General features: G+C 37.0%; 1 protein-coding gene and 1 pseudogene across 5 annotated transcripts in view; one reads left to right on the top strand and one right to left on the bottom strand.

Annotated features, from left to right (window-relative positions):
• AP3B1 (adaptor related protein complex 3 subunit beta 1) overlaps positions 1-25,701 on the top strand; it is a 297,879-nt gene that overhangs the window by 104,603 nt on the left and 167,575 nt on the right. For all 5 annotated transcript variants that reach the window (XM_073993667.1, XM_045393910.2, XM_045393911.3 and 2 more), the window contains 4 exons: positions 14,771-14,926; positions 18,863-18,960; positions 20,511-20,565; positions 20,652-20,723. In XM_073993667.1, the coding sequence (XP_073849768.1) occupies positions 14,771-14,926; positions 18,863-18,960; positions 20,511-20,565; positions 20,652-20,723 (381 nt within the window). The remainder of the gene's footprint in view (positions 1-14,770; positions 14,927-18,862; positions 18,961-20,510; positions 20,566-20,651; positions 20,724-25,701) is intronic.
• Positions 795-4,080, bottom strand: LOC135971197 (Y-box-binding protein 1 pseudogene; annotated as a pseudogene).

Here is a 25,701-nt window from a genome sequence, read left to right as displayed (position 1 = left end):
ACGGTCAGCTAATTTTTTGGTATTTTTAGTAGAGACAGGGTTTTACCATGTTGGTCAGGCTGGTCTCGAACTCCTGACCTTGTAATCTGCCCGCCTCAGCCTCCCAAAGTTCTGGGATTACAGGTGTGAGCCACTGTTCCTGGCCTGTGAGTCTTCGTTTGTTCCAGCATCATTTGTTGAAAGACTATCTTTTCTCCATCGTATTGTCTTGGCTGTTTTGTGAAAGCAGTTGGCTGTATTTATGAGAGTCTGTTTCTGGGCTTTTTCTTCTGTTCCATTGATGTTTTTCTCTGTTATTTCACAAATACCACACTGTCTTGATATGTGTAGCTTTACAGTAAGTCTTAATTATGGGAAACTTTAAACATACATAAAAGTATGACTGACAGTTCAACGAATCCCTATGTATACATCACGTAGCTGCACTGTTCATCAGCTCATGGCTGCTCTTGTTTTGCTACCCTACCCCATTCCAAGATTTCATGTAAGATTTTAGATATCATATAATTTCATTTCTTTCTTTTTTTTTTTTTTTTACACAAAGACGATTATTTAAGACCTTTATTAACAGGTGCTTGCAGTTTGTTGACTTTTTTGAAAAAATCAAGTTGTAAACTTTTATTACAAATTAAAATCGAAGTTCTTAAAAATCTCAACTTGACCAGATATGAAATAATTTAAAAACCCTTTAAAGGCGTATTGAGAAAAACCAGGCTTTTAAACACGTTTGTTATTACCAAAAAGAGACGTCTTTAGGTAAAAATAATAAAAACCCCATGCTGCATAGATAATGCAGATAGTTCTCTTTATCTGGTCAATGGGCACAAAGCAAGCACTTAAGGTCTTCAGCTCGAATCTTTTGTTCATTTCTTACTGCTGGAATTTCATATTTCTTCTTGCTGGATGACTAAACCGGAAGATGGTAGAGATGGTAAGCCGGCATTTACTCAGCCCCGCCCTGCTCAGCCTCCGGAGCGGACGAATTCTCAGCTGGTGGATCGGCTGCTTTTGTCTCTTTGACATCTTGTGGTTTAGGGTTTTCTGGGCGTCTGCGTGGGTAATTGAAGTTGCGGCGGTACCGACGTTAAGGTGGCTGCTGTCCTTGGGTCTCATCTCCTTGATTTTCTTTATCTTCTTCATTGCCGTCCTCTCTAGGCTGTCTTTGGCGAGGAGGGCCCCTGCGGAATCGTGGTCTATATCCCCGATACATATTCTGCCTCACTGGTCTACCTTGTTCTCCTGAACCCTGGTTGTCAGCACCCTCCATCACTTCTCCCTGCACAGGAGGGTTGGAATACTGTGGTCTACGCCCATAGGGTCTTCGCATGTTGTAAGGTGGGAACCTTCACCTGCAGTAGGGCCGGCGTTGTTGGGCCTGGACTTCGGGAGCAGCCCTCCGATCGCTCGTTCTTTTCCCCACTCTCACTATTCTGGTAATTTTGCTGGTAATTGCGTGGAGGACCCCTACCACGTGGATAGCGTCTGTAATGGTTATGGTATGCTGCATATTTACTGCCTTGAACTGGACCACCACCAGGACCTGTAACATTTGCTGCCTTCGCACCCTTTTCTCCTTCAACAACATCAAACTCCACAGTCTCTCCATCTCCTACACTGCGAAGTTACTTCCTGGGGTTATTCTTCTTTATGGCAGTCTGGTGTACAAATACATCTTCCTTGGTGTCATTCCTGTTGATGAAACCATATCCGTTCCTTACATTGAACCATTTTACTATTCCCAAAACCTTCGTTGGGATGACCTTCTTGGTCGGCAGGCGCCGCCCTTGTGAGGCCTCCCGGGCCACAGCTCCCTGCGCCGCAGCCCGTAGTGCCAGGCCTAGTGTCCGCGGCGCTGAGGGCGGGGGCGGCGGGCGGCTGCTGGCGGGGGCGGCGGGCGGCTGCTGGCGGGGGCGGCGGGTGGCTGCTGGCGGGGCCGGCAGCGGAGGTGGGGCTGTTCAGGGCTCTCTGGGGTCCGCTCTCTGCTCCCGCTACCGATCGAACTCATATAATTTCATTTCTATCAAGAGTGTATTTATAAAACATTATCTTTACTTTAAAGAAACCGCAAAGCCTTCTCCAGTATAAATTGGTCCCCATTAAAAAAAATTTTTTTTGGTCCAGCTTAAATGTATATTTTTAAAGAAACATTAAAAAAGTATTCTATGGTAGTATTTCATACATGTACATCTTTTAAACATGGAAAAATAAAACATTCTTTTATAAATGGAACATTTTGTACTCATTTTATGAAATAGTTTTATCACATATATTTTGGAGATATTTTGAGAACTCCTTTTTGAGTTGTTTTCATTTAATAGTTTTCCATTGGAAAGCATCTTTACTTCTGTCTGGATTTTTGTAGATACACATTACCTTGGAATACAGATACAATGCTGTTATAGAAATATGTTTCAGACTTTGAGTACTCATTCACATACTAGCATAGTTACTTAGAATTATTTTGTAAGGAAGATTTGTCATTTCTCCCTCATTTGTTTATTTATTAGTTATTTTAACTGCCTTAGCTCTAGAACCGGTCATGTTTCCATGTAAAAGAGCATGTTTTATGCTTTAGAAGTAATGTTTTCTGTCTTAGATTTCGGTCAAATGGTTCTGTCTTTTTGTAATAGTAATACCAGTATTATATTGGTGCAAAGTTGGCATTACTTAATGACTGTATAGGAAAACTGAAACCACAATATAAAACATTTTAATTAGTACCAATTGGAAACCCCATGTGTGATAATGCCTCATTTCTGTAGGCTCAATAGAAACAACATGTGTAATAATTGATTTTTTAAAATCTTTTGAAGCATTTGTAAAACACATTTTTCTTGCCCGTTGGCAATGGAAGATATAATTTTTACTGTTTTAAAATTATGTCTTTTGTTGTCTGTGTAACAAGAAATCAGAATATCAAGATAGTTGAAATGTTATGCATAATATACTAAAAATAAGGGCTTTGTACATAAAATAATATCTAAAAGCTTCATAACAGCCATGTTAGCTACATAAGGGGTTTTTCTACTTTGTTTCAAATTCATAGATATATTAATTGAAACTGCCTAGTATCAATCTCTAGTTAATAAATACATTTGGGCTGGGCGCAGTGGCTCGCGCCTGTAATCCCAGCACTTTGGGAGGCCGAGGCGGGCAGATCACGAGGTCAGGAGATCGAGACCATCCTGGCTAACACGGTGAAACCCCGTCTCTACTAAAAATACAAAAAATTAACCGGGCGTGGTGGCGGGCGCCTGTAGTCCCAGCTACTTGGGAGGCTGAGGCAGGAGAATGTCATGAACTCGGGAGCTTGCGGTGAGCTGAGATTGTGCCACGGCACTCCAGCCTGGGCATCAGAGCGAGACTCTGTCTCAAAGAAAAAACAATTATATATATATATGTGTGTGTGTGTGTAGATATATATATGTGTGTATATATATATATTTGAGGATACAGAATAAGCTCAGAAGATTAAGCAGTTCTAAAAACAGTATATTTCTAAAAACTGCTTTCAAGTACAAATGGAGGGAATGTTAAAATTCTCTTTTATGTATATGAAGTATGGTTAGTATACCAAGTGGAATAAATGGAAACTTACTATAAAGTAGATTTCAGTCTTTCAAATTCATTTATTTTTACTCTTAAGCAGACTAAACATTTTCCTTAATATATCTGGTTTGTCTTATTTAACTATTTTGTTTCTGGACAAGGAGAAAGTAAAATTCATTTCATCATATAGTTAACATGTTAAATAAGAATGATTACTTTTGAAACCATTCACAGTCGTCTCAGATATAAACTTTGATTCCTCTACTTAACTTACTGAAGTATCTGGGCTATTATCTCTAACAGAGCACAAATCTTCCTCTATCTGATATGTCAAAAGTATCACAAAGGTAAAATCAGTTAAGTTGAAATTTTTAAAATATTACTGAATTTAAAGAACTCTGCAAGTGGTCACTGAAAGTCTACCGCTTTATATAAATACAATATAGAAATATATCTGAGTTTTCTGAAAAATTGTATTGTGTTGCATTATCTGCCGTAAAGCTTGATCTTACCTCTCAATTCCTTGAACATATTAATTGTAGTTGTTTTATAGTCTCTCTTAGTTTGAGCTACTATAACAACAATATCCTAGATTGGATGAGTTAAACAATAAACATTTATTTCTCACAGTTCTGGAGACTGGGAGTATGGGATCAAGGCTCTGACAGATTTGATGTCTGGTGAGGGTCTATTTCTTGGTTCATAGATAGATGACTGTCTTCTTCACATGATGGAAAAAAAGGCCAGAAAGCTCTCTGAGGTTCATTTTGTGATGGCACTAATTCCATTTATGAGGGTTCCGTCTTTATGACCTAATCACCTTTCAAAGGCCCCATCTCCTATCCTGGATACTAGGGGATAGTATCCTAGTCCTATCCCCATCACACTGGGGATTAGGATTTCTTTCTTTCTTTCTTTTATTTTTATTTTTGGAGATAGAGTCTCGCTCTGTCGCCCAGGCTGGAGTGCAGTGGTGCAGTCTTGGCTCACTGCAGCCTCCGCCTCCCAGGTTCAAGTGATTCTTCTGCCTCAGCCTCTGGAGTAGCTGGGATTACAGGTGTGCACCACCATGCATGGCTAATTTTTGTATTTTTAGTAAAGATGGGGTTTCAGCACGTTGGCCAGGCTTGTCTCGAACTTCTGACTTCAGGTGATCCGCCCACCTTGGCCTCCCGAAGTGCTGGGATTACAGGTGTGAGCCCCTGTGCCTGGCCTAGGATTTCATTATATGAATTTGTGGGAGGACAGAATCGTTCAGTTCATAATATAGTTCACTTAAAATTACGTCTGCCAAAGTCATTTCTAGATTCCCTATTTTTCTTTTTTTTTTTCCTCTTGGTTTATATTTACGTTTTTGTCTTTTTTTCTTGTATGTAATAAAGACATTTTATTGAAGTAGAAATATATATTGCAGACTGGGCGCGGTGGCTCACACCGGTAATCCCAGCACTTTAGGAAGATGAGGTGGGCAGATCAGCTGAGGTGGGGAGTTCGAGACCAGCCTGACCAACGTGGAGAAACTCCGGCTCTACTAAAAATACAAAATTAGCTAGCTGGGCGTGGTGGTGCATGTCTGTAACCCTAGCTACCCAGGAGGCTGAGGCAGGAGAATTGCTTGAACCCAGGAGGTGGAGGTTGCAGTGAGCTGAGATCGTGCCATTGCATTCCAGCCTGGGTTTTAAGAGCGAAACATTTACTGCAAATGACTATACATTTTCATAAACTGAATACACCTATGTACCAAATACCTAGATTGAGAAACAGTAATTATCAGTATACTTCATAAGACCTCCTCTTGATACCCTTCACTTAATAATCTTTTCCTCCCCGAAAGAAACAGTATCCTTACCCTTAGTAAAACCACCATTTCCTTTCTGATAAATTGTTGGACTAGTTTGAAGCTTTGGATGATGGATTTTGTTCTACTTGTGGTTCTAGGGAAGGGATTCAACAATCTTGAGTTCACTTACTCACCTCAATTGTGGATTGAGATGATTTAAGCTGGGCTTTAATCTGACCATCATTACTCCCCAAGATACAGATTTTATCTTTTAAACCAAAGGCTAGAGGAGTTAGCAGGATTGTAATTTTTGGCGGATCCTGGCCTCTGCCTTTTGTTACTGCATTTTTGTGAATCTGCTGAAAGCTCTACTCAGCTTTTAGGCCTCTCAGCTTCCTCTTGTCTAATTAACCCTTTTTTTTTTTTTTTTTTTTTGGAAAAGCAATTCCAAAAGCCAATTGGAATTTTAGGTTTCTAGATTTACTACGTCTTCTGGGCCTTGTTTGCATAATTCATCACTGTTCTTTTAGCCCTCCAGTGCCTTCAAACAGGTTTCTTAACTTTTCCCCAGCTTTTCTAGTTCTCACTGACAGCTGGTTGTTCTGAGTTGTCTGTTTAGCCATTCTTAGAAATATTGCCTGTTTTTAAAAAGTCTTCTCTAAAGGCTTACTTAAAATGACGTCTTTTATCACTGTGATCTGTAGCTCCTTTTAAGCATCCATAACTAGCATTGATTGAAGTTGTTTCAGTGTAATGAGTTCCCCAAACAATACGTTATGGTTCAAAATGAAGCAGTTGTGTAAGAGCCTCATAATACATTTGTAAATCCTCAAGTATGAGGCAACTTCTTTCTGAGGGATAATTTTAGGGGGGAAACTTTTTTTCTTATTTGGCATCTAGGGATATTGAATTTGAGGCGTAGTAATAGTTTCAATTACATAGCTTCTAGAAAGACAGTTTCTTAATAATAGAAGCGGTGGCAATAGCCACTGTTTGTGTACTTTAATTCGTATCAGGCACTAAGTGCTTGTATAATGTTCAATAAACTGATTCAATCTTTATAAACACTTTAATGATATAGATACTGCTTTTATAGATGAGTAAACCAAGACAAGGAAAAAAATCAAGACAAGGAAAGGTTGAGTGATTTGTCACGGTCATAGAGCCAGCACTTATATTGAACTGGTGTGTCCAGATATACCCATATACTGTGTATGTATCTAGCATCCATTCTGTTTGGACTAATGTCTGTTCTGATTCATTAAAAACCTGAGACACATAGTCCACAGTAACACAGATGCAAATATGTTGTTGGAGATTCATTCTCATCCTCCAAGAAAGCCTCATCTCCTTCATTTCATTAACCTCATAAAAACGTCCACCCTTCACTTGTCCATTTTTTCTCTGCTTGGTTCCAACTTAGAGAATTATGCGGTTGGTACATGCCTATAGCTAGTAACCAGGAGAGCCGGATCTAAGAAGCTGTGTCATGATGTTCTCATGGCAGTGGAACCAAACTGAAATTTCATAAAAAAGTATAAGAGAATTTCTTCTGAGGGGCATGTTTTTAAATGATAATTGACATGAACTATTTTAGCTATAAGCAACATGTTCTTCATGTTTGTTAGCTCATAATCCCATTATAAAAACTTTATTTCAAATAATCCCTTTTATTTTAGGAAATTACAATTTCTGTAATATTGTATGTTAATTTGTAGAAGTTTTGTTAGTAGCAATATAAGATCATTGAATCATGTGGAAAAGATCCTAATGAAAATTACTCTTTTGAAATCTTTTTATTATTACTATTTTATTAATGTTTGCATAATTTTTATTTTATTTTATTTGAGACAGAGTCTTGCTCTGTCATCCAGTCTGGAGTGCAGTGGCATGATCTTGGCTCACTACAACCTCTGTGTCCCGGGTTCAAGTGATTCTCCTGCCTCAGCCTTCCAAGTATCTTGGACTACAGGCATGAGCCACCACGCCTGGCTAATTTTTGTATTTTAAGTAGAGATGGGGTTCCACCATGTTGGCCAGGTTGGTCTCAAACTCCTGACCTCAGGTGATCTGCCTGCCTTGGCCTCCCAAAGTGCTGGGATTATAGGTGTGAGCCACCATGCCTGGCTGCATAATTTTTTAAAACTATAAAAAAATTTATCAGTGGGAAGCAGTTGCATCAATTATGAACCATATATGTTATGAAACATTACTAAATTTTAATAAGATAATGATTCATCGTCCTTTAATTATAGTCATTACAAATGCCATCCTTTGAATTAAGTACATATTGAAGAAATACAGTAATGCAAGTAATCCTCTGTAAAGTGTTCATATTTTTATAAATGCATATTAAAATCAAACCATATAAAAATATGTTTCTTATGGAAGTGAACTCAAAAACCTATATGATGGTATGTTCATAGATGACACTATAGAAACATTTACATGAGTCTTTAAAAATTTTTTTTAAATAATTTTATTATTATTTTTTAAGTTACAGGGTACATGTGCAGGATGTGCAGGTTTATTACATAGGTAAACGTGTGCCATGGTGGTTTGCTGCACCTATCAATACATCACCCAGGTATTAAGCCCAGCATCCTTTAGCTCTTTTCCCTAATGTTCTCCCTACTAACCCTCCCCTGACAGGCCCCAGTAAGTGTTGTTCCCCTCCCTGTGTCCATGTGTTCACATTGTTCAGTTCTCACTTATAAGTGAGAACATGCGGTGTTTGGTTTTTTTGTTCCTGCATTAGTTTGCTGAGAATAATGGCTTTCAGCTTCATCCATGTCCCTGCAAAGGACATGATCTCATTCCTTTTTGTGGCCGCATAGTATTCCATGGTGTATATGCACCACATTTTCTTTATGTAGTCTATCATTGATGAGCATTTGGGTAGATTCCGTGTCTTTGCTATTGTGGATAGTGCTGTAATGAACATATGCGTGCATGTATCTTTATAATGGAATGATTTATATTCTTTTGGGTATATACCCAATAATGGGATTGCTGGGTCACATGGTATTTCCGGTTATAAATCTTTGAGGAATCAGCACATTATCTTCAACAATGATTGTACTAATTTACGTTCCCACCAACAGTGTAAAAGCATTCCTATTTCTCCACAGCCTTGCCAGCATCTGTTGTTTTTTGAGTGTTTAGTAATTGCCATTCTGAGTGGTATGAAATGGTATCTCATTGTGGTTTTGATTTGCATTTCTCTAATGATCAGCAATGTTGAGCTACTTTTCATATGTTTGTTGGCCACGTGTATGTCTTTTTTTGAGAAGTGTCTGTTCTTATCATTTGCCCACTTTTTAATGGGGTTGTTTGTTTCTTGTAAATTTGCTTAAGTTTCTTGTAGATTCTGGATATTAGCCCTTTGTCAGATGGACAGATTGTAAAAATTTTCTCCCATTCTGTAGGTTGTCTGTTTGCTCTGATGATAGTTTTGTTTGCTGTGCAGAAGCTCTTTAGTTTAATTAGATCCCATTTGTCAATTTTTCTTTTGTTGCAGTTGCTTTTGGCGATTTCATCATAAAGTCTTTGCCCGTGCCGATGTCCTGAATGGTATTGCCTAGATTCTCTTCTAGGGTTTTTATAGTTTTGGGTTTTATATTTAAGTCTTTAATCCATCTTGAGTTAATTTTTGTATAAGGTATAAGGAAGGGATCCAGTTTCAATTTTTCACATATGGCTAGCCAGTTCTCCTAGTACCACTTGTTAAATAGGGAATCCTTTCCCCATTGCTTGTTTTTGTCAGATTTGTTGAAGATCAGATGGTTGTAGAAGTGTGGTTTTATTTCTGAGTTCTTTATTCTGTTCCATTGGTCTATGTGACTGTTTTTGTACCAGTACCATGCTGTTTTGGTTACTGTGGCCTTGTAGTATAGTCTGAAGTCACGTAGCGTGAGATGCCTCCAGCTTTGTTCTTTTTGCTTAGGTTGCCTTGGCTATGTGAGCTGCTTTTGGTTCCATATGAATTTTGAAATAGTTTTTTTCTAGTTCTGTGAAGAATGTCAATGGTAGTTTAATGGGAATAGCATTGAATCTATAAATTGCTTTGGGCAGTATGGCCATTTTCATGATATTGATACTTCCTATCTATGAGCATGGAATATTTTTCCATCTGCTTGTGTTCTCTTTGGTTTCCTTGAGCAGTGGTTTGTAGTTTTACTATTATAATATACTGCCATAATCTTAAACATTTGTACAGCAAAATAAGCAATGCATATGTATCTTTCATTAAAATAATGTAATTGAACTCTTATAAAGTATGTTAATTAACAATGAGGAAGAAATAGAATGAGTAGATGGTTATAAAATGCAGCTTTTTATGTACATTTTGATGATTTTATTTGTTAGTAATAGTGCTATGTCTGTTAATACAGCACTTTCATTATGTATCACTTTCAGGTAGAGTTTGAACATTTGCTTAATTAACCATGACTTAAGATTATAGGTGAGTGCTTATGCTTAGAGCATTTAATTACTTGTGTTTTATTGGTTTACTAATGTACTTAACAGAACTGCTTTAGCCTGGAGCTCCGTAAAGGAACAGTCACTCAAGTCCAGCTTTGATATAAAAGTTTATCTCACTTATAGTCCTTTTATTAAGCACTAAAAGACAACTAGTTTTGTTTGTTTTGAATTCTGCATTCAAAGGAAGGTGATAATGTTATGATTTCCAGTTTAATTTTGAAGATGAGTATTAGTACAGATACTTTTGTTTTCAAAGGGTATAAATTTTGTGAATTTTCTCTGAATAATTTTGTAAGATTTTTTTGTCTGTGCTAATATTATTTCTGTTCTGGGAGACCTAAAAGTTGTACTTTTGATGAAAGGTGTTTTCCAGTAATATTTATGTCAAGATTTAAGGAAAGATTGTGTAAAATCTGTAGGCACGTAGCAAAGGAAAAATACTTAAGTGATATTAACCTTAAACATTTTAGATAATTTTCTTTGTTGTTATGTTTAACAATGCATAAATATGACAAATTGCTTTTAAGTGACTTACTGATTTTTATCTCCTTAGTTTTATTCAATTAAATGTTTTTTAAAAGATAATTTAGAGTCACATGAAATTGTAAGACATAATTGAGAGAGATCTTGTATAACCTTTACTCAATTTTCCCCAATGGTAATATCTTGCAAAACTCTAATACAGTATTACAACCAGGATATTGACATTGATACAGTCAAAACTGAGAACATTTCTATCACAGGGAGTCTTCATGTTGCCGTTTTATAGCCAAACCGACTTTCTTCCAGATGCTTAACCCTACTCCCAACCCTTAACCCCTGGCAAACACTAATCTTTCTGTTTCCATAATTTTGTTATTTCAAGAATGTTATATAAATGGAATTATATGGTATATAACCTTCATTTTAGATTATCCATTTTGTCATTCTATAATGTCCTTCTCTGTTGTAATGTTCTTTGCTCTGAAGTGTACTTTATCTCATATTAATATAGTCATTGTGCTTTCCCTTGATTAATATTAGCATGTTATATATTTTTTCATCCTTTTACTTTTAACCTGCCATTATCTTTATGTTTATAGTGAATTTCTTATAGGCAGCATATCGTTGAGTCATGGGTGTTTTAATCTACTTTGACAGCCTTTGTCTTTTAATTGGCATACTGATTTACATTTAATCTATTTATTTTTAAGGCTTAAGCTTCCCATTTAATTTTTTGTTTTTTGTTCTCTCTAGTCTTCATTTCTCTTATTGTGGGTTATTTCAACATTTTTTAGAATTCCATCTTTGCTTATCTACAGTTAATTTGAATATATCTCTTTTTTTATTAATTAAAACCTATATTTTTTGAAATTTTTTAGAGACAGGGTCTCACTCTGTCACGCAGGCTGGAGCACAGTGCCTTGATCATGGCTCATTGAAGCCTCAAACTCTTGGGCTCCAGCGATCCTCCCACCTCAGCCTCCTGAGCAGCTAAGACGATGGGTACATACCCCCATGAATGGCTGAGTTTTTAAAAATTTTTTTATTTGTAGTAGAAACAAGGTTTTGCTCTTGCCCAGGCTGGTCTAGAACTCCTGGCCTTCAGTAATCTTTCTACCTTGGCCTTCAGTAATCTTTCTACCAAAGCACGAATATATCTCTATGTATAGCTTTTTTAGTGGTGGCTGTAGGTATTACATTATACATGCATAACTTATCTTACCATCAGTCTACTGGTGTCCTCATGTTACACTTCAAGGGGCAAACTTTTTAACCACTTACCTCCCTTTCATCTCTTTTTTCTCTTCACTTTATAAATAGTTTTGTTAGGTATGTCCTTTACATGCATTTAGAACCATATCAGTGTTATAACTTTTCCTCAACCATCGAATATAATTTAAAAGACTCAGAGGAGAAGGAAAAACTGTTATATTTACTCATATTTTTCCTTGCCATATTCTTTCTTTCTTCTTGATGTTTGAAGATTCCATCTTTTATCATTTCCTTTCTGTCTAAAGAGCTTCCTTTAGCCATTCTTTCAGGATAGGTCTGCTGATGACAAATACTCTAGTTCTCTTTTATCTGAAAATGTCTTGATTTTCTCCCCCTACATTCTTGAAATATATTTTTGCTAGATATAAGATTCTCTGTTGATGGTTCCTCTCCATCAGTTGGTCTACTGTGTTCTGTCCTCCATGGTTTTTGATGAGAAATCTGCTGTCATTAGACTTGGTTTTTCTGTTACTGGTAAGGTTTCATTTCTCCTATGCTGCTTTCAAGATTTGTTTTTTCTTTGTCTTTAGTTTTCAGAGGTTTTGGATTTCTTTGGGTTCAATCCGGTTTAGGATTGGGTTTACTCAGCTTCCTCAATTTGTAGTTTTATTTGCCAAATTGAAAAAGTTTGCAGTCATTGTTTCTTTGAGTTCTCTTTCAGCTCTTGCCTCTGTCTCCTCTCCTTCCAGGATTGATTAATAGACGAAAGGAATGTTAGGTCTTTTATTGTGGTTTTACCGGTCCCTGAGACTCTGTTTTTTAGTTTTGATTTTTTTTGTCCCTAGTCTATTTTATCTTTGTTGTTCAGATTGGGTAAATCTTGTTGTTCTGTGTTCCAGTTTACTGATTATTTCTTTTGTCCCCCTCCTCTGCTTTTGATCCCATTCATTAAGTTTTTAGTTTTGGTTCTGGTATTTGCCAGTCGTAACATTTTTTATTTGGTCTCTTTATCTTCTATTTCTTTCTTTAGACTTTATATATATATATATTTTTTTTTTTTTTGAAACAGAGTCTCGCTCTGTTGCCCAGGCTGGAGTGCAGTGGTGTGATCTGTACTCACTGCAACCTCCGCCTCCCAGGGTTCAAGTGATTCTCCAGCCTCAGCCTCCTGAGTAGCTGGGATTACAGTCATCCACCACCACGCCTGGCTAATTTTTGTATTTTTAGTAGAGATGGGGTTTCACCATGTTGGCCAGGCTGGTCTCTAACTCCTGACCTCAGGTGATCTGCCTGCCTTGGCCTCCCAGAGTGCTGGGATGACAGGCGTGGGCCCAATCTAGATTTTATAATTCTTTGCTAAAACCTTCTATTTCTGTATCTGTTACCAGGATGTTCTCAATTGCTCATTGAAGCGTTTTTTAATGATTTTTTAAAAAAATAATCAGATCATTCCAATATCTCTGTTATCTTGGTGTTGGTGTCTGCTAGTTATCTATTTTTATTCAGTTTGAGATCTTCCTGTCTCTTGGAATGATGAGTGATTTTTTAATTGAAACTTGGACATTTTGGATACTTTGAGACTGGATTTTATTTAAACCTTCAGGTTAACTGGCTTTGTTTGATACCACTCTAGCAAGGAAGGGTGGTGGAAAGAGAGGGGTGCTGTCTCATTACTGCCGGATCATAGCAGAGGTCCACATTCCCTGCTCATCCTCCACTGACACCTCAGAGGGATCGTGCTTATTGTTACGATAGGTGAGTGTGGGATTTCTGGCTCCCCAACCGTCTTTCTCTGATAGCTGTCTGGCTAGCAGGGATACAAGGTACTGTTCTCCGTGTGTCCTTCCCTGACAATCACCAAGGTGTGGGTGGGGCTGACTTTGGTTACTACTAGGTGTGGTGCTGCAAGTCCTAACTATGCGCTAGGCCTCCTCTGACATCATGACAGTGAGGAGGAATAAGGTCAGCTTGTCACTAATGGATGGGCTTAGAAGTCCAAGCTCCTCACTTGGTCTTCACACACAATATCAGAATCCTTGTTACCTCTTGGTAGAGATGAAAATCTCAGTCCCATCTTTGCCTTTTCTGAGACCACCCAGTGAGGTGGTTGGGGCATCTCATTGCAGCCTAAAAAGGGTAGAAGTCTAGGATCACCATCTCAGCCTTTACTGGTGGGGATGGGGGTAGGGCCATAATTTTTATCTGGTGTTCGGCTGCACTTGAGTAGTTACTTCTAGAAGTTTTATGTCTTGCTAGACTGCCCCTTTCCTGGTCCTTTGGCTAGAGAGAGCAGTTCTGGGGGTTTCTTTCATCTGCATTTGTTACCAGCTTCTGCACTGAGTTTGGGTATATGAAATAAAATGAAAACCCAGGGAACTCAACTGGTCTGTCTTTCTTTGGATCTTGAGGTTCCTATCCAGTTCTCCTTCTTTTTGCCTTTCAAAGTCTTCTTATGTTTTTTTAATATGTATTTTACATGTAGTGTTCTGCTTTTCTAGACCTACTTAGTGAGAGAGTTGGGGAAAAGTACATCTACTCCATCTTCCTGGAAGCAGAAAGTGTGTTTCAGATACTTGGTATTGGAAGTTACCTCTAAACAGTAGTTAAATTGGATGTATGTGGCTATTATTGTGTTTGTGTGGTTTTTTTGTTTGTTTGTTTTGGGGACTAAATGCCTGTAGGCATATTTTATTGGCAGAGATAAAGAATTCAAAACAAAAACCTAGAATCAACTCCTGTGGATATTTATAAATCTCAAACTGAGACATTTTCTTGACAACTCAGGGACCTAATTAATAACACTAGTTTTTACTTGTCAAACTTTACTGTGATTTCTTTTATGTTACTATTCAAACAATGCTCCTCTTTTTTTTGGCTCTTTGATCTAGTTATAGAGTGGCTGACAATTTATGGAAATAGTTTTCAGGTTTTCGGTAGTATTATAGGCCTTGTTAAAATCTAACGGTCATGTGTTCCTTTTGAAGGGCTATAGGTATTTCTATGGGGATTTAATAGTCAAAATTTTACTTTGTAATACAATAGAAGCACATCATCTATAGCATAGTAACTTGTTATAAAATATGAGAAAAATCAAGGCCTTTATTCGATATAGGTTGTGTAATATTTTTAAATTGCCTAAACAGAAGTATTCTACAGTAAAATGTTATTGTAGATGTTTAAAAGAAAGTTTTCTTTGACTATATAATATGTGGATTGTTCAAGGTCTAAAGTAATCTTGGAATTGGATTTCTTTCATTGTAGGGTGATGAATTAGAAGACAATGAAAAGAATTTCTATGAATCTGATGATGATCAGAAGGAAAAGACTGACAAAAGGAAGAAGCCATATACTATGGATCCAGATCATAGACTCTTAATTAGAAATACAAAGCCTTTGCTTCAGAGCAGGAATGCTGCGGTATGTTAAAATCCTTATAAGAAATAATTCACTGGTTTTTAAAAAACAGCAATTAAAAATACCTCAATTTAGTAAGTGAGTCTGTGTGTGCTAATGGAACATTTGTTTGTTTACACACCAAATGACATGTAATGGATAGTTGGAAATACAGTGTGGAATGTAAGCTATAGATTTAGAGACCTAATGTCTGGGAAGTAATACCTAAATATATTTCAGCCTTCCATGTTTCCAGGTATGCAGAGTTAGCTTTTGATGAGAATACCTGGTTTGGCCTATTGGACTTCATTTACTTTTTAGTGGTTTTGTTAATTGCTTTTCTTAAGATATTTCTAAGTTGTTTCTCAGTTGGTTGGATTGTATTAGTTCTTATGTAAGGACTATGTATATTTGTCAGTTATTCCATTGTGATTGAGGGTACTTGATCTGGTTTCAGTCCTTACTGTTTGTCTGATAGAATTTTTAAGAGACTAACAAAGGTAATGCCTCACATATTATAAATGTAAATTGGTAGTAATCGTAATTAAAAATCATCTTTATTTGGGTCATAAGGTTTTCTTTGTTTGTTCGACACCTTTTTGTTTATATAACCATTTGTATTTTAGAAGAATACATGTGCACAATACAAAAATTAGAAAATACAGACTAGCAAAACTAAAAAGAAAATTAAAACATCACATTCTCAACACTCAGAAATCACTTATGTCTTAGTGTATTTTCTTCCAGATCTTTTTAATCTGCATAAGTATACATATATTCATCATTACACATACATATATATATTTTAACCAAGATAAAAATCATACTGTACATAACATTTTCTAACCGTTATTTCTCTATTCAGTCCTCTCCACTTTTTATTTCAATAAAATTTCATTTCATTTAATACCAATTGATCTTAAATTATTCTTTTTGGATAATTTATCTGAACTATTATCTAATGCATTGCGTCTTTTAAAGCCTCTCTAGTCCTGCAGAATGTCCTTCTGGGTTTGTCTGATTGCTGCTGCTTCTTTTTATTTTGTTTTTTGATTTTGTTTTTGTTTTTGTTTTTACTATACCTACTGGAATGGGATGGTTGCATCTTTTATAGTGTCATTTCTTTTATATTCTGTGTTTCCTGTTAACTGGCAGTTATATCCAAGGCTTGACAGATTTAAGTTAAACATGTTCTTAAAGATTTTAATTGAGAAAATGTTCTTAATGAGTTGTTCTGTTCAGTGAGTAAAAACTTCAAATATGTGGAATTTGCATTATTTTTTCTGATTCTTGAGAATTTAGAGCTTATAGCTTTGTGTATCCTAGTTATCAGCAACAATTTTTGTCTAATACCTAATAGTTTAGTTTCCAAATCATTATTCAGTAATCATGCCCAGTCATAACAAAAATATTATTTCATGGATGTTATAAAATATACTTATATTTTAATGTGCTCAGCTTAGCCAGATGCTAGTTAGGTAGCTGTAATTTGCCATCTTAAACTCTACTTTATGAGTGACTCACTATTCATTTAACTACGTCTTAGAAACTGATTTTATAGTTCAAATACTTATGGATCAAAAACGTTCTCAAATAGTGAAACAAATAGTAGCAGTTTGTACTTTTTGTCCCAGTTTGTTTGGGTTCCCTGCTTACTTGATGGTGTACCAAATAGAGGTGGTTTACTTTTTGTGTCAGTATATTTTGGTGCCTTGTTTTGGGATGCTGCTAAATATGAGTAAAGGCTAACTTTTGAAGAATTGTGGATAGATTTTTTTTAAACTTCATACTTAAGTTTATGGAGAGACTTTGAGAATTTCTTTCAGGAAATTTAATACATCATTGCTATGTAGTTTGTACTGGAGATAGATACTGAAAGCGGAATGTTAGGAGGCTATTCTAACAGTCTAAATAAGGTGACAGCGGCATGAATGGTTAAGAGTAGAAAAGTGTTTATAGGATGCACTTTATTATGAACAGGCATGATGTAACTGTAGAAGGCCTATAAGGTTGTATATTTTTAGTCTTTTTTGATTTTGAAGCTTTGGAAACTTTCTTCATGGTGTTTACAAATTACCCTATACATTTTAAATTCTGGGTATCAAAGAGACTGTAAACTGTTGGATTTCTAAATACTGAGGAAAAAGAGGCTCATTTAGTCCTTTCGGATTTTGGACTACCCTAATATATTAGAACAGATGGCATGCCAAGTGGCAGCTAGAATTTTAAAGACTAGAATTTAATCTTGAATTAGATCAGTCATTAATTGAGGTTGTTTTATTTTATAAGATTTAAAATTCGGTAGAGTTTATTTTGTAGCTAACTTATATTTGCAGTTCACAAGGGAAGGAATGAGATATTCTTGCATTTTTAAAATTCTCAACTAATGTCTTAAAGCTATAAATCAAACTTGTAAGAAAGTACAAGAAATGGCAAACAGTAAATTTAGGATCCTGTATACTGTATTTTTAAAAACAGTTCTTTAGTTTTAGAAGAAACTTTTTTTAACCTCAAACATTCTCCTGTGCTGTATACTATTTAGGCATATATATTAATAGAACTTTTGCTATATATTTGTTCAAACTTCATAGACCAGGCAGAGTTAAATTAATATTAGTGTGTCCTTTGAGCCAAAGGCAGCATTGGTAACATCTGTAGCTATATCTCTACAGTTGTCACTCTGAATCTGAGTGTAGAGGCACTTAGGGGAAGCAGTACTCTTCTGTTTTGAGACAAAGAAATTCTAATCACCCTTTGTTTGTTTTGTTTTATTGAGATAGTGTCTCACTCTGTTGCCCAGGCTGGAGTTTAGTGGCATGATCTCAGCTCGCTGCAACTTCTACCTCCTGGGTTCAAACGATTCTCTTGTCTCAGCCTCCCAAGTAGCTGAGATTACAGGCGTGTACCACCACACTTACCTAATTTTTGTATTTTTAGTAGAGATGGGGTTTCACCATGTTGGCCAGGATGGTTTCACACCTGACCACAAGTGATCCACCTGTCTCGGCCTCCCAAAGGGGTGGGAGTACAGGCGTGAGTTGCTGTGCCCAGTCTTCGAATCACCCTTGTAATGGCTTTTAACCAAAAGCCAGTTTTAAGGTTCTGTGTTTTTAAAAACAAGATTATTTTAAATGCTACTGCTGTAGATGTATTTGTTTTAATGGAGTTTCTTTCATTGTAACTTAAATGTGCTGAGTTTTCTTTATTTCAGCCTACTTGTTACTGTTGTCCTGGCTTCATTTAGAAAGGCATGCTTACAATTCTTAAAAAGCCCCAGTCTCAGAGCAGCAGCCGAGGAGCATGGAATTTCGAGTGTCTTGAGCTTTGCCACATACTAGCTGTTACACTTTGAGCAGTTCATTCAATGTCTCTTTTTTTTTTTCTGATGATGTATTCATTTCATAGCACTGCCATACATATTGCCACAACCTGAGTGGATTAAAACAACATAAACTTATTCTGTCACATTTCAGGAAGCCAGAAGTCTGAAATCAAGGTATAATCAGTATTGGTTACTTCTGTGCACTCTGAGGGAGAAACCATCTCTTTCCTAGCTTCTGGTGATTGCCAGCAATCTGTGGCATTGCTTGGCTTATGGATGTATCACACTAATTATCTCCATCTTCACATGGCCTTCACTGTGTCTCTTTTTGTCCTTTTTTTTCCCCTTATAAGGACACTTTCATTCAATTTAGGGCTCTTAACCAGCATGATCTCATTTCAGTTCTTACATTAATAATTTCTGCAGAGATCCCACTTCCAAATAAGATCAGATTCTGAGGATAGAATTGGGCACTGGGGGTGGGGGACACTTCTTCAACTCACTAGAAAGAGTAACATTCCATTTGACATCCCAGGAATATTTGGGACTTAGAGGAAATAATGTGTAGGAATGGATTTTGAAGTTGTAGAGTGCTCTGGTGTTCATAGTTCCTGTTATTTTTATGCTTTATCTTGTAGGTGGTTATGGCAGTTGCTCAGCTGTATTGGCACATATCACCAAAATCTGAAGCTGGCATAATTTCTAAATCACTAGTGCGTTTACTTCGTAGCAATAGGTAGGTCATGATTTTATATATATATTTTTTCTTTTGTATTCCTTCAAAAGTAATGTTTGAACAAATTTAATCTTTCAGGCATTTAATATATAACTCTGACTATACTTTAATCTATCAATCAGTAAGATTTCATACTTAATGGGATTATTATAAAAGTCTTTATATGCTTATCTCACACTTAATTATAAATACTGAAATTTTTTTTAACCTCAAGCCCAAAGATACTGAAAATATTTTGTGGCATAATTCTAGGGTGTCACTAGTAGCCTAGTATTAGTGCTTGACATTTTTAGGTATGGCAATAATGATGTTCGGGAGTTTTAGTAAATCTGGAATCACTGAAAAACTATACTGAAGTACTATCAGATTGACTTACTCAATGTATTAATACATGGTTTTATATAGAGCAATGTGTATGCTAAGTAATGTAGTTTATGCCAGAATTGCGCTTCCTATAAAGCTGGAATATTTAATTACTCTGCTTTGCTCCACTCTAAAAAGAGAGCTATGTTTTAAATAGCTACTCATTTTAAAGACTGGATACTCTTAGTTTCAGATAGACAGACAGAGCTATCTTTATAATTTAGTGGTTTAGGTAATTTTTAAATTTTACCTCTTTATAATTTAGTGGTTTTTAAATTTACCTTTAATTTTACCTCTTTATAATTTAGTGGTTTAGGTAAACAAGTAAAAACAATTTATGGAGTTTCCATGACATATAACATGAGAATCACGATTTCAGGTTTAATTCAGACTTTTGTTCTGTGTTTAAGAATACCTTCATTTCAGCTATTTGACATACCTTAGCTATTTTTCAGTAATTAGTTGTTTTAATTTGAAACAGTGTTTTTCATTGAGTGCTTGTTTCAACTAATTGGGTTGGAAGGAAAGAACCATGTATTTATTTTTGCCCTTAACTGGAACTTAGTCCACAATTTTAGCTCTTGACTGGCTTAGTAACAAATGAGATGCCATTTCCTTTGTGTACCTATTCTCCATATCTTTATATCCAGCTATTATTTTTCTCTTTTGCTAGCTCAGCACTTTTTTTTTTTTTCCTATGGCTAGTTCAAAGGCTATCAGAAAGACCTGGAATTGGTCTTTCACGTGAAGCCTTATACCAGATTCAGTTCATTTATTAGATATTTGGATCTAAAAATATCATGACTGCTTTTTAAATCTGACCTTTGCCTTGGGAAGAATGAGTTAATAATAACAGTGTGGTCATATTTACCCCAGTAACACTAGGAATACTTTCCTTGGATGTGTTCAAAGCAGCTAAAATGTTAACTTTATATTTTAGGAGTACTTTATTGTAAAATTTGTTTTAACTATTCTTCATGATAAATCACATGTAATTTATTGGTATTTTATAGAAAAAGTGCATTAAAATGGCAGATGTCTAAGATTTACTAAAAACTTCTCAATATTACATTTAAGAGTCTCATTCACTATGAAATTATTGCTAATTCTTTTTCATTATTATAGTGCTTACTTGAAGATGTTTCATTGGAACATATACCCAGTGATAATTCTCTTTTGATTTCTAGGGAGGTGCAGTATATTGTCCTACAAAATATAGCAACTATGTCAATTCAAAGAAAGGTATGTACGTTCTGAACACATAATTTAAGAGACACGTGAACACATTAGTACCTTAATGTATTCTTGTATTTGTTTTTGTAATCTAGGGGATGTTCGAACCTTATCTGAAGAGTTTCTATGTTAGGTCAACTGATCCAACTATGATCAAGACACTGAAGGTATGTATGCTTTCATTTTTCAGATGCTTTTAACACATTTGTTTTGAAGAGATATTGCAATAGCTTTTAGCATCTGCGGGATGCAGTCCTGCTTTTCAAAAAACATTGATACAGTTAAGGGTTTTTCTTTATACTTTTCAATATTATTATATACTAATTACTGTACTACATTCTGATAATGTAAAGTTAAGCCATTCTACCTACAACTTGATTAACTCACAGATTACTGAAGGAGACAGGCATTTAAATAAATAACTTCGGAGGTTGGGTCCAAGATGGCTGAATAGGAATAGCTCTGGTCTGCAGCTCTCAGCTTGATGGACGCAGAAGATGGGTGATTTCTGCATTTCCAACTGAGATACCTGGTTCATCTCACTGGGACTGATTGGACAGTGAGTGCAGCCCCGGAAGGCAAGCTGAAGCAGAGTGGGGCGTCGCCTCACCCATGAAGCGCAAGGGGTCGGGGGATTTCCCTTTCCTAGCCGGGGGAAGCCGGGACAGACTGTACCTGGAAAAATGGGACACTCCCACCAAAATACTGAGCTTTTCCCAAGGTCTTAGCAACCAGCAGACAAGGTTGGCTCAGTAGGTCCCATGCCCATGGAGCCTTGCTCACTACTAATGCAGCAGCCTGAGATCAAACTGCGAGGTGGCAGCCCAGCTTGGGAGGGTCGTCCGCCATTGCTGAGGCTTGAATAGGTAAACAAAGCGGCTAGGGAGCTTGAACTGGGCAGAGCCCACCGCAGCTCAGCAAGGCCTGCTTCCTCTGTAGACTGACTCTGTGGGCAGGGCATAGCTGAACAAAAGGCAGCGGACAGCTTTTACAGACATAAACGTCCCTGTCTGGCAGCTCTGAAGAGAGCAGTGGTTCTTCCAACTCGGTGTTTGAGCTCTGAGAACATACAGACTGCCTCCTCAAGTGGGTCCCTGACCCCTAGGTAGCCTAACTGGGAAACGCCTCCCAGTAGGGGCCAACAGACACCTCATATAGACAGGTGCCCTTCTGGGACGAAACTTCCAGAGGAAGGACCAGGCAGCAATATTTGCTGTTCCGCAGTATTTGCTGTTCTGCAGCCTCCACTGGTGATACTCAGGCAAACAGAGTCTGGAGTGAACCTCCGGCAAACTCCAACAGACGTGCAGCTGAGGGACCTGACTGTTAGAAGGAAAACTAACAGAAAGGAATTGCATCAACATCAACTAAAAGGACATCCACACCAAAACCCCATCTGTAGGTCACCAACATCAAAGACCAAAGGTAGATAAAACCACAAAGATGGGGAGAAACCACAACAGAAGAGCTGAAAATTCTAAAAACCAGATCGCCTCTTCTCCTTCAAAGGATCACAGCGCCTCACCAGCATGGAACAAAGCTGGACGGAGAATGACTTTGACGAGTTGACAGAAGTAGGCTTCAGAAGGTCGATCATGACAAACTTCTCCGAACTAAAGGAGCATGTTCAAACCCATCTCAAGGAAGGTTAAAAACCTTGAAAAAAGGTTAGACGAATGGCTAACTAGAATAAACAGTGTAGAGAAGACCTTAAGTGACCTGTTGGAGCTGAAAATCATGGCACAAGAACTTTGTGACACATGCACAAGCTTCAATAGCCAATTCGATCAAGTGGAAGAAAGGGTATCTGTGATTGAAGATCAAATTAATAGAGCTAGAGGACAAGGTTATAGAAAAAAGAGTAAAAAGAAACAAACAAAGCCTCCAAGAAATGTGAGACTGTGTGAAAAGACCAAATCTACGTTTGATTGATGTACCTGAAAGTGACAGGAAGAGTGGAACCTATTTGGAAAACACTCTTCAGGATATTATCCAGGAGAACTTCTCTAACCTAGCAAGGCAGGCCAACATTCAAATTCAAGAAATACAGAGAACACCCCAGAATACTCCTCGAGAAGAGCAACCCCAAGACACATAATTGTCAGATTTACCAAAGTTGAAATGAAGGAAAAAATGTTAAGGGCAGCCAGAGAGAAAGGTCGAGTTACCCACAAAGGGAAGCCCATCAGAATAACAGCAGATCTCTCGGCAGAAATCCCACAAGCCAGAAGAGAGTGGGGGCCAATATTCAGCATTCTTAAAGAAAATAATTTTCAACCCAGAATTTCATATCCAGCCAAACTAAGCTTCATAAGTGAAGGAGAAATAAAATCCTTTACAGACAAGCAAATGCTGAGAGATTTTGTCACAACCAGGCCTGTCTTACAAGAGCTCTTGAAGGAAGCACTAAACATGGAAAGGAATAACCGGTACCAGCCACTGCAGAAACATCCCAAATTGTAAAAACCATCGATTCTATGAAGCAACTGCATCAACTAATGGGCAAAATAAACTGTGAATATCATAATGACAAGATCAAATTCAAACATAACAGTATTAACCTTAAATGTAAGTGGACTAAATGCCCCAATTAAAAGACACAGACTGGCAAGTTAGATAAGGAGTCAAGACCCATCAGTGTGCTGTATTCAGGAGACCCATCTCACATGCAGAGATACACATAGGCTCAAAATAAAGGGATGGAGAAAGATGTACCGAGCAAATGGAAAGCAAAAAAAAGCAGGAGTTGCAATCCTAGTCTCTGACAAAATAGACTTCAAACCAACAAAGATCTGAAGGCCATTACATAATGGTAAAGGGATCAATTCAACAAAAAGAGCTAACTATCCTAAATATATATGCACCCAATCCAGGAGCACCCATTCATAAGCAAGCCCTTAGAGACCTACAAAGAGACTTAGACTCCCACACAATAATAATGGGAGACTTTAACACCCCACTGTCAATATTAGACAGATCAACGAGACAGAAGGCTAACAAGGATATCCAGGACTTGAACTCAGCTCTGCACCAAGCAGACCTAATGGACATCTACAGAACTCCCCACCCCACATCAACAGAATATACATTCTTCTCAGGACCATATCAAGCTTATTCTAAAATTGACCACATAATTGGAAGTAAAGCACTCCTCAGCAAATGTAAACGAACAAAATCACAACAAACTATCTCACAGCACAGTACAATCAAATTAGAACTCAGGATTAAGAAACTCACTCAAAACTGCACAACTACATGGAAGCTGAACAACCTGTTCCTGAATGACTACAAGGTAAATAACGAAATGAAGTCAGAAATAAAGATGTTCTTTGAAACCAATGAGAACAAAGATACAACATACCAGAATCTCTGGGACACACTTAAAGGAGTGTGTAGAGGGAAATTTATAGCACTAAATGCCCACAAGATAAATCAGTAAAGATCTAAAATCGACACCCTAACATCACAACGAAAAGAACTAGAGAAGTAAGAGCAAACAAATTCAAAAGCTAGCAGAAGGCAAGAAATAACTAAGATCAGAGCAGACTGGAAAGAGATAGAGACACAAAAAACCCTTAAAAAAAATCAGTGAATCCAGAAGCTGGTTTTTTTAAAAGATCAACAAAATTGATAGACCGCTAGCAAGACTAATTAAGAAAAGAGAGAAGAATCAAATAGATGCATTAAAAAATTATAAAGGAGATACCACCACCGATTTCACAGAACTACAAACTACCATCAGAGAATACTATAAACGTCTCTACTCAAACTAGAAAAACTAGAAGAAATGGATAAATTCCTGGACATATACACCCTAAACCAGGAAGAAGTTGAATCTCTAAAGAGACCAGTAAAAGGCTCTGAAATTGAGGCAATAATTAATAGCCTACCAACCAAAAAGAGTCCAGGACCAGATGGATTCACTGCTGAATTCTACCAGAGGTACAAAGAGGAGCTGGTACTATTCCTTCTGAAACTATTCCAATCAATAGAAAAAGAGGAAATCCTCCCTAACTCATTTTATGGGGCCAGAATCATCCTGATACCAAAGCCTGGCAGAGACACAACAAAAAAAGAGAATTTTAAACCAATATCCCTGATGAACATCGATGCAAAAATCCTTAATAAAATACTGGCAAACTGAATTCAGCACATCAAACAGCTTATCCACCACGATCAAGTTGGATTCATCCCTGGAATGCAAGGCTGATTCAATGTACGCAAATCAATAAATGTAATCCATCATGTAAACAGAACCAATGACAGAAACCACATGATTATCTCAGTAGATGCAGAAAAGGCCTTCGACAAAATTCAACAGCCTTTCATGCTAAAAACTCTCAATAAACTAGGTATTGATGGAATGTATCTCAAAATAATAAGAGCTACTTATGACAAACCCACAGCCAATATCATACTAAATGGGAAAAACTGGAAGCATTCCCTTTGAAAACTGGCACAAGACAAGGATGCCCTCTCTCACCACTTCTGTTCAACATAGTGTTGGAAGTTCTGGCCAGGCCAATCAGGCAAGAGAAAGAAATGAAGGGTATTCAATTAGGAAAAGAGGAAGTCAAATTGTCCCTGTTTGCAGATGACCTGTATATTTAGGTATATTTAGAAAACCCCATCGTCTCAGCCCAAAATCTCCTTAAAGCAACTTCAGCAAAGTCTCAGAATACAAAATCAATGTACAAAAATCATAAGCATTCCTATAGACCAAGAACAGACAAACATAAAGCCAAATTATGAGTGAACTCCCATTCACAATTATTATAAAGAGAATAAAATACCTAGGGATCCAACTTACAAGGGATGTGAAGGACCTCTTCAAGGAAAACTACAAACCACTTGTCAACGAAATAAAAGAGGACACAAACAAATGGAAAAACATTTCATGCTCATGGATAGGAAGAAGTAGTATAGTGATAATGGCCATACTGCCCAAAGGAATTTATAGATTCAGTGTCATCCCTGTCAAGCTCCCAATGACTTGCTTCACAGAATTGGAAAAAGTACATCTGGAACCAAAAAAGAGCTCGCATTGCCAAGACAATCCTAAGCAAAAAGAACAAAGCTGGAGGCATCACCCTACCTGACTTTATACTACAAGGCTACAGTAACCAAAACAGCATGGTACTGGTA

This window comes from Macaca fascicularis, chromosome 6, assembly GCF_037993035.2.
Source record: "Macaca fascicularis isolate 582-1 chromosome 6, T2T-MFA8v1.1".
NCBI classification, from domain to species: Eukaryota; Metazoa; Chordata; class Mammalia; order Primates; family Cercopithecidae; genus Macaca; species Macaca fascicularis.
The sequence above is the reverse complement of the archived record's forward strand: the minus strand, read 5'-3'. Positions and strand labels throughout refer to the sequence as shown.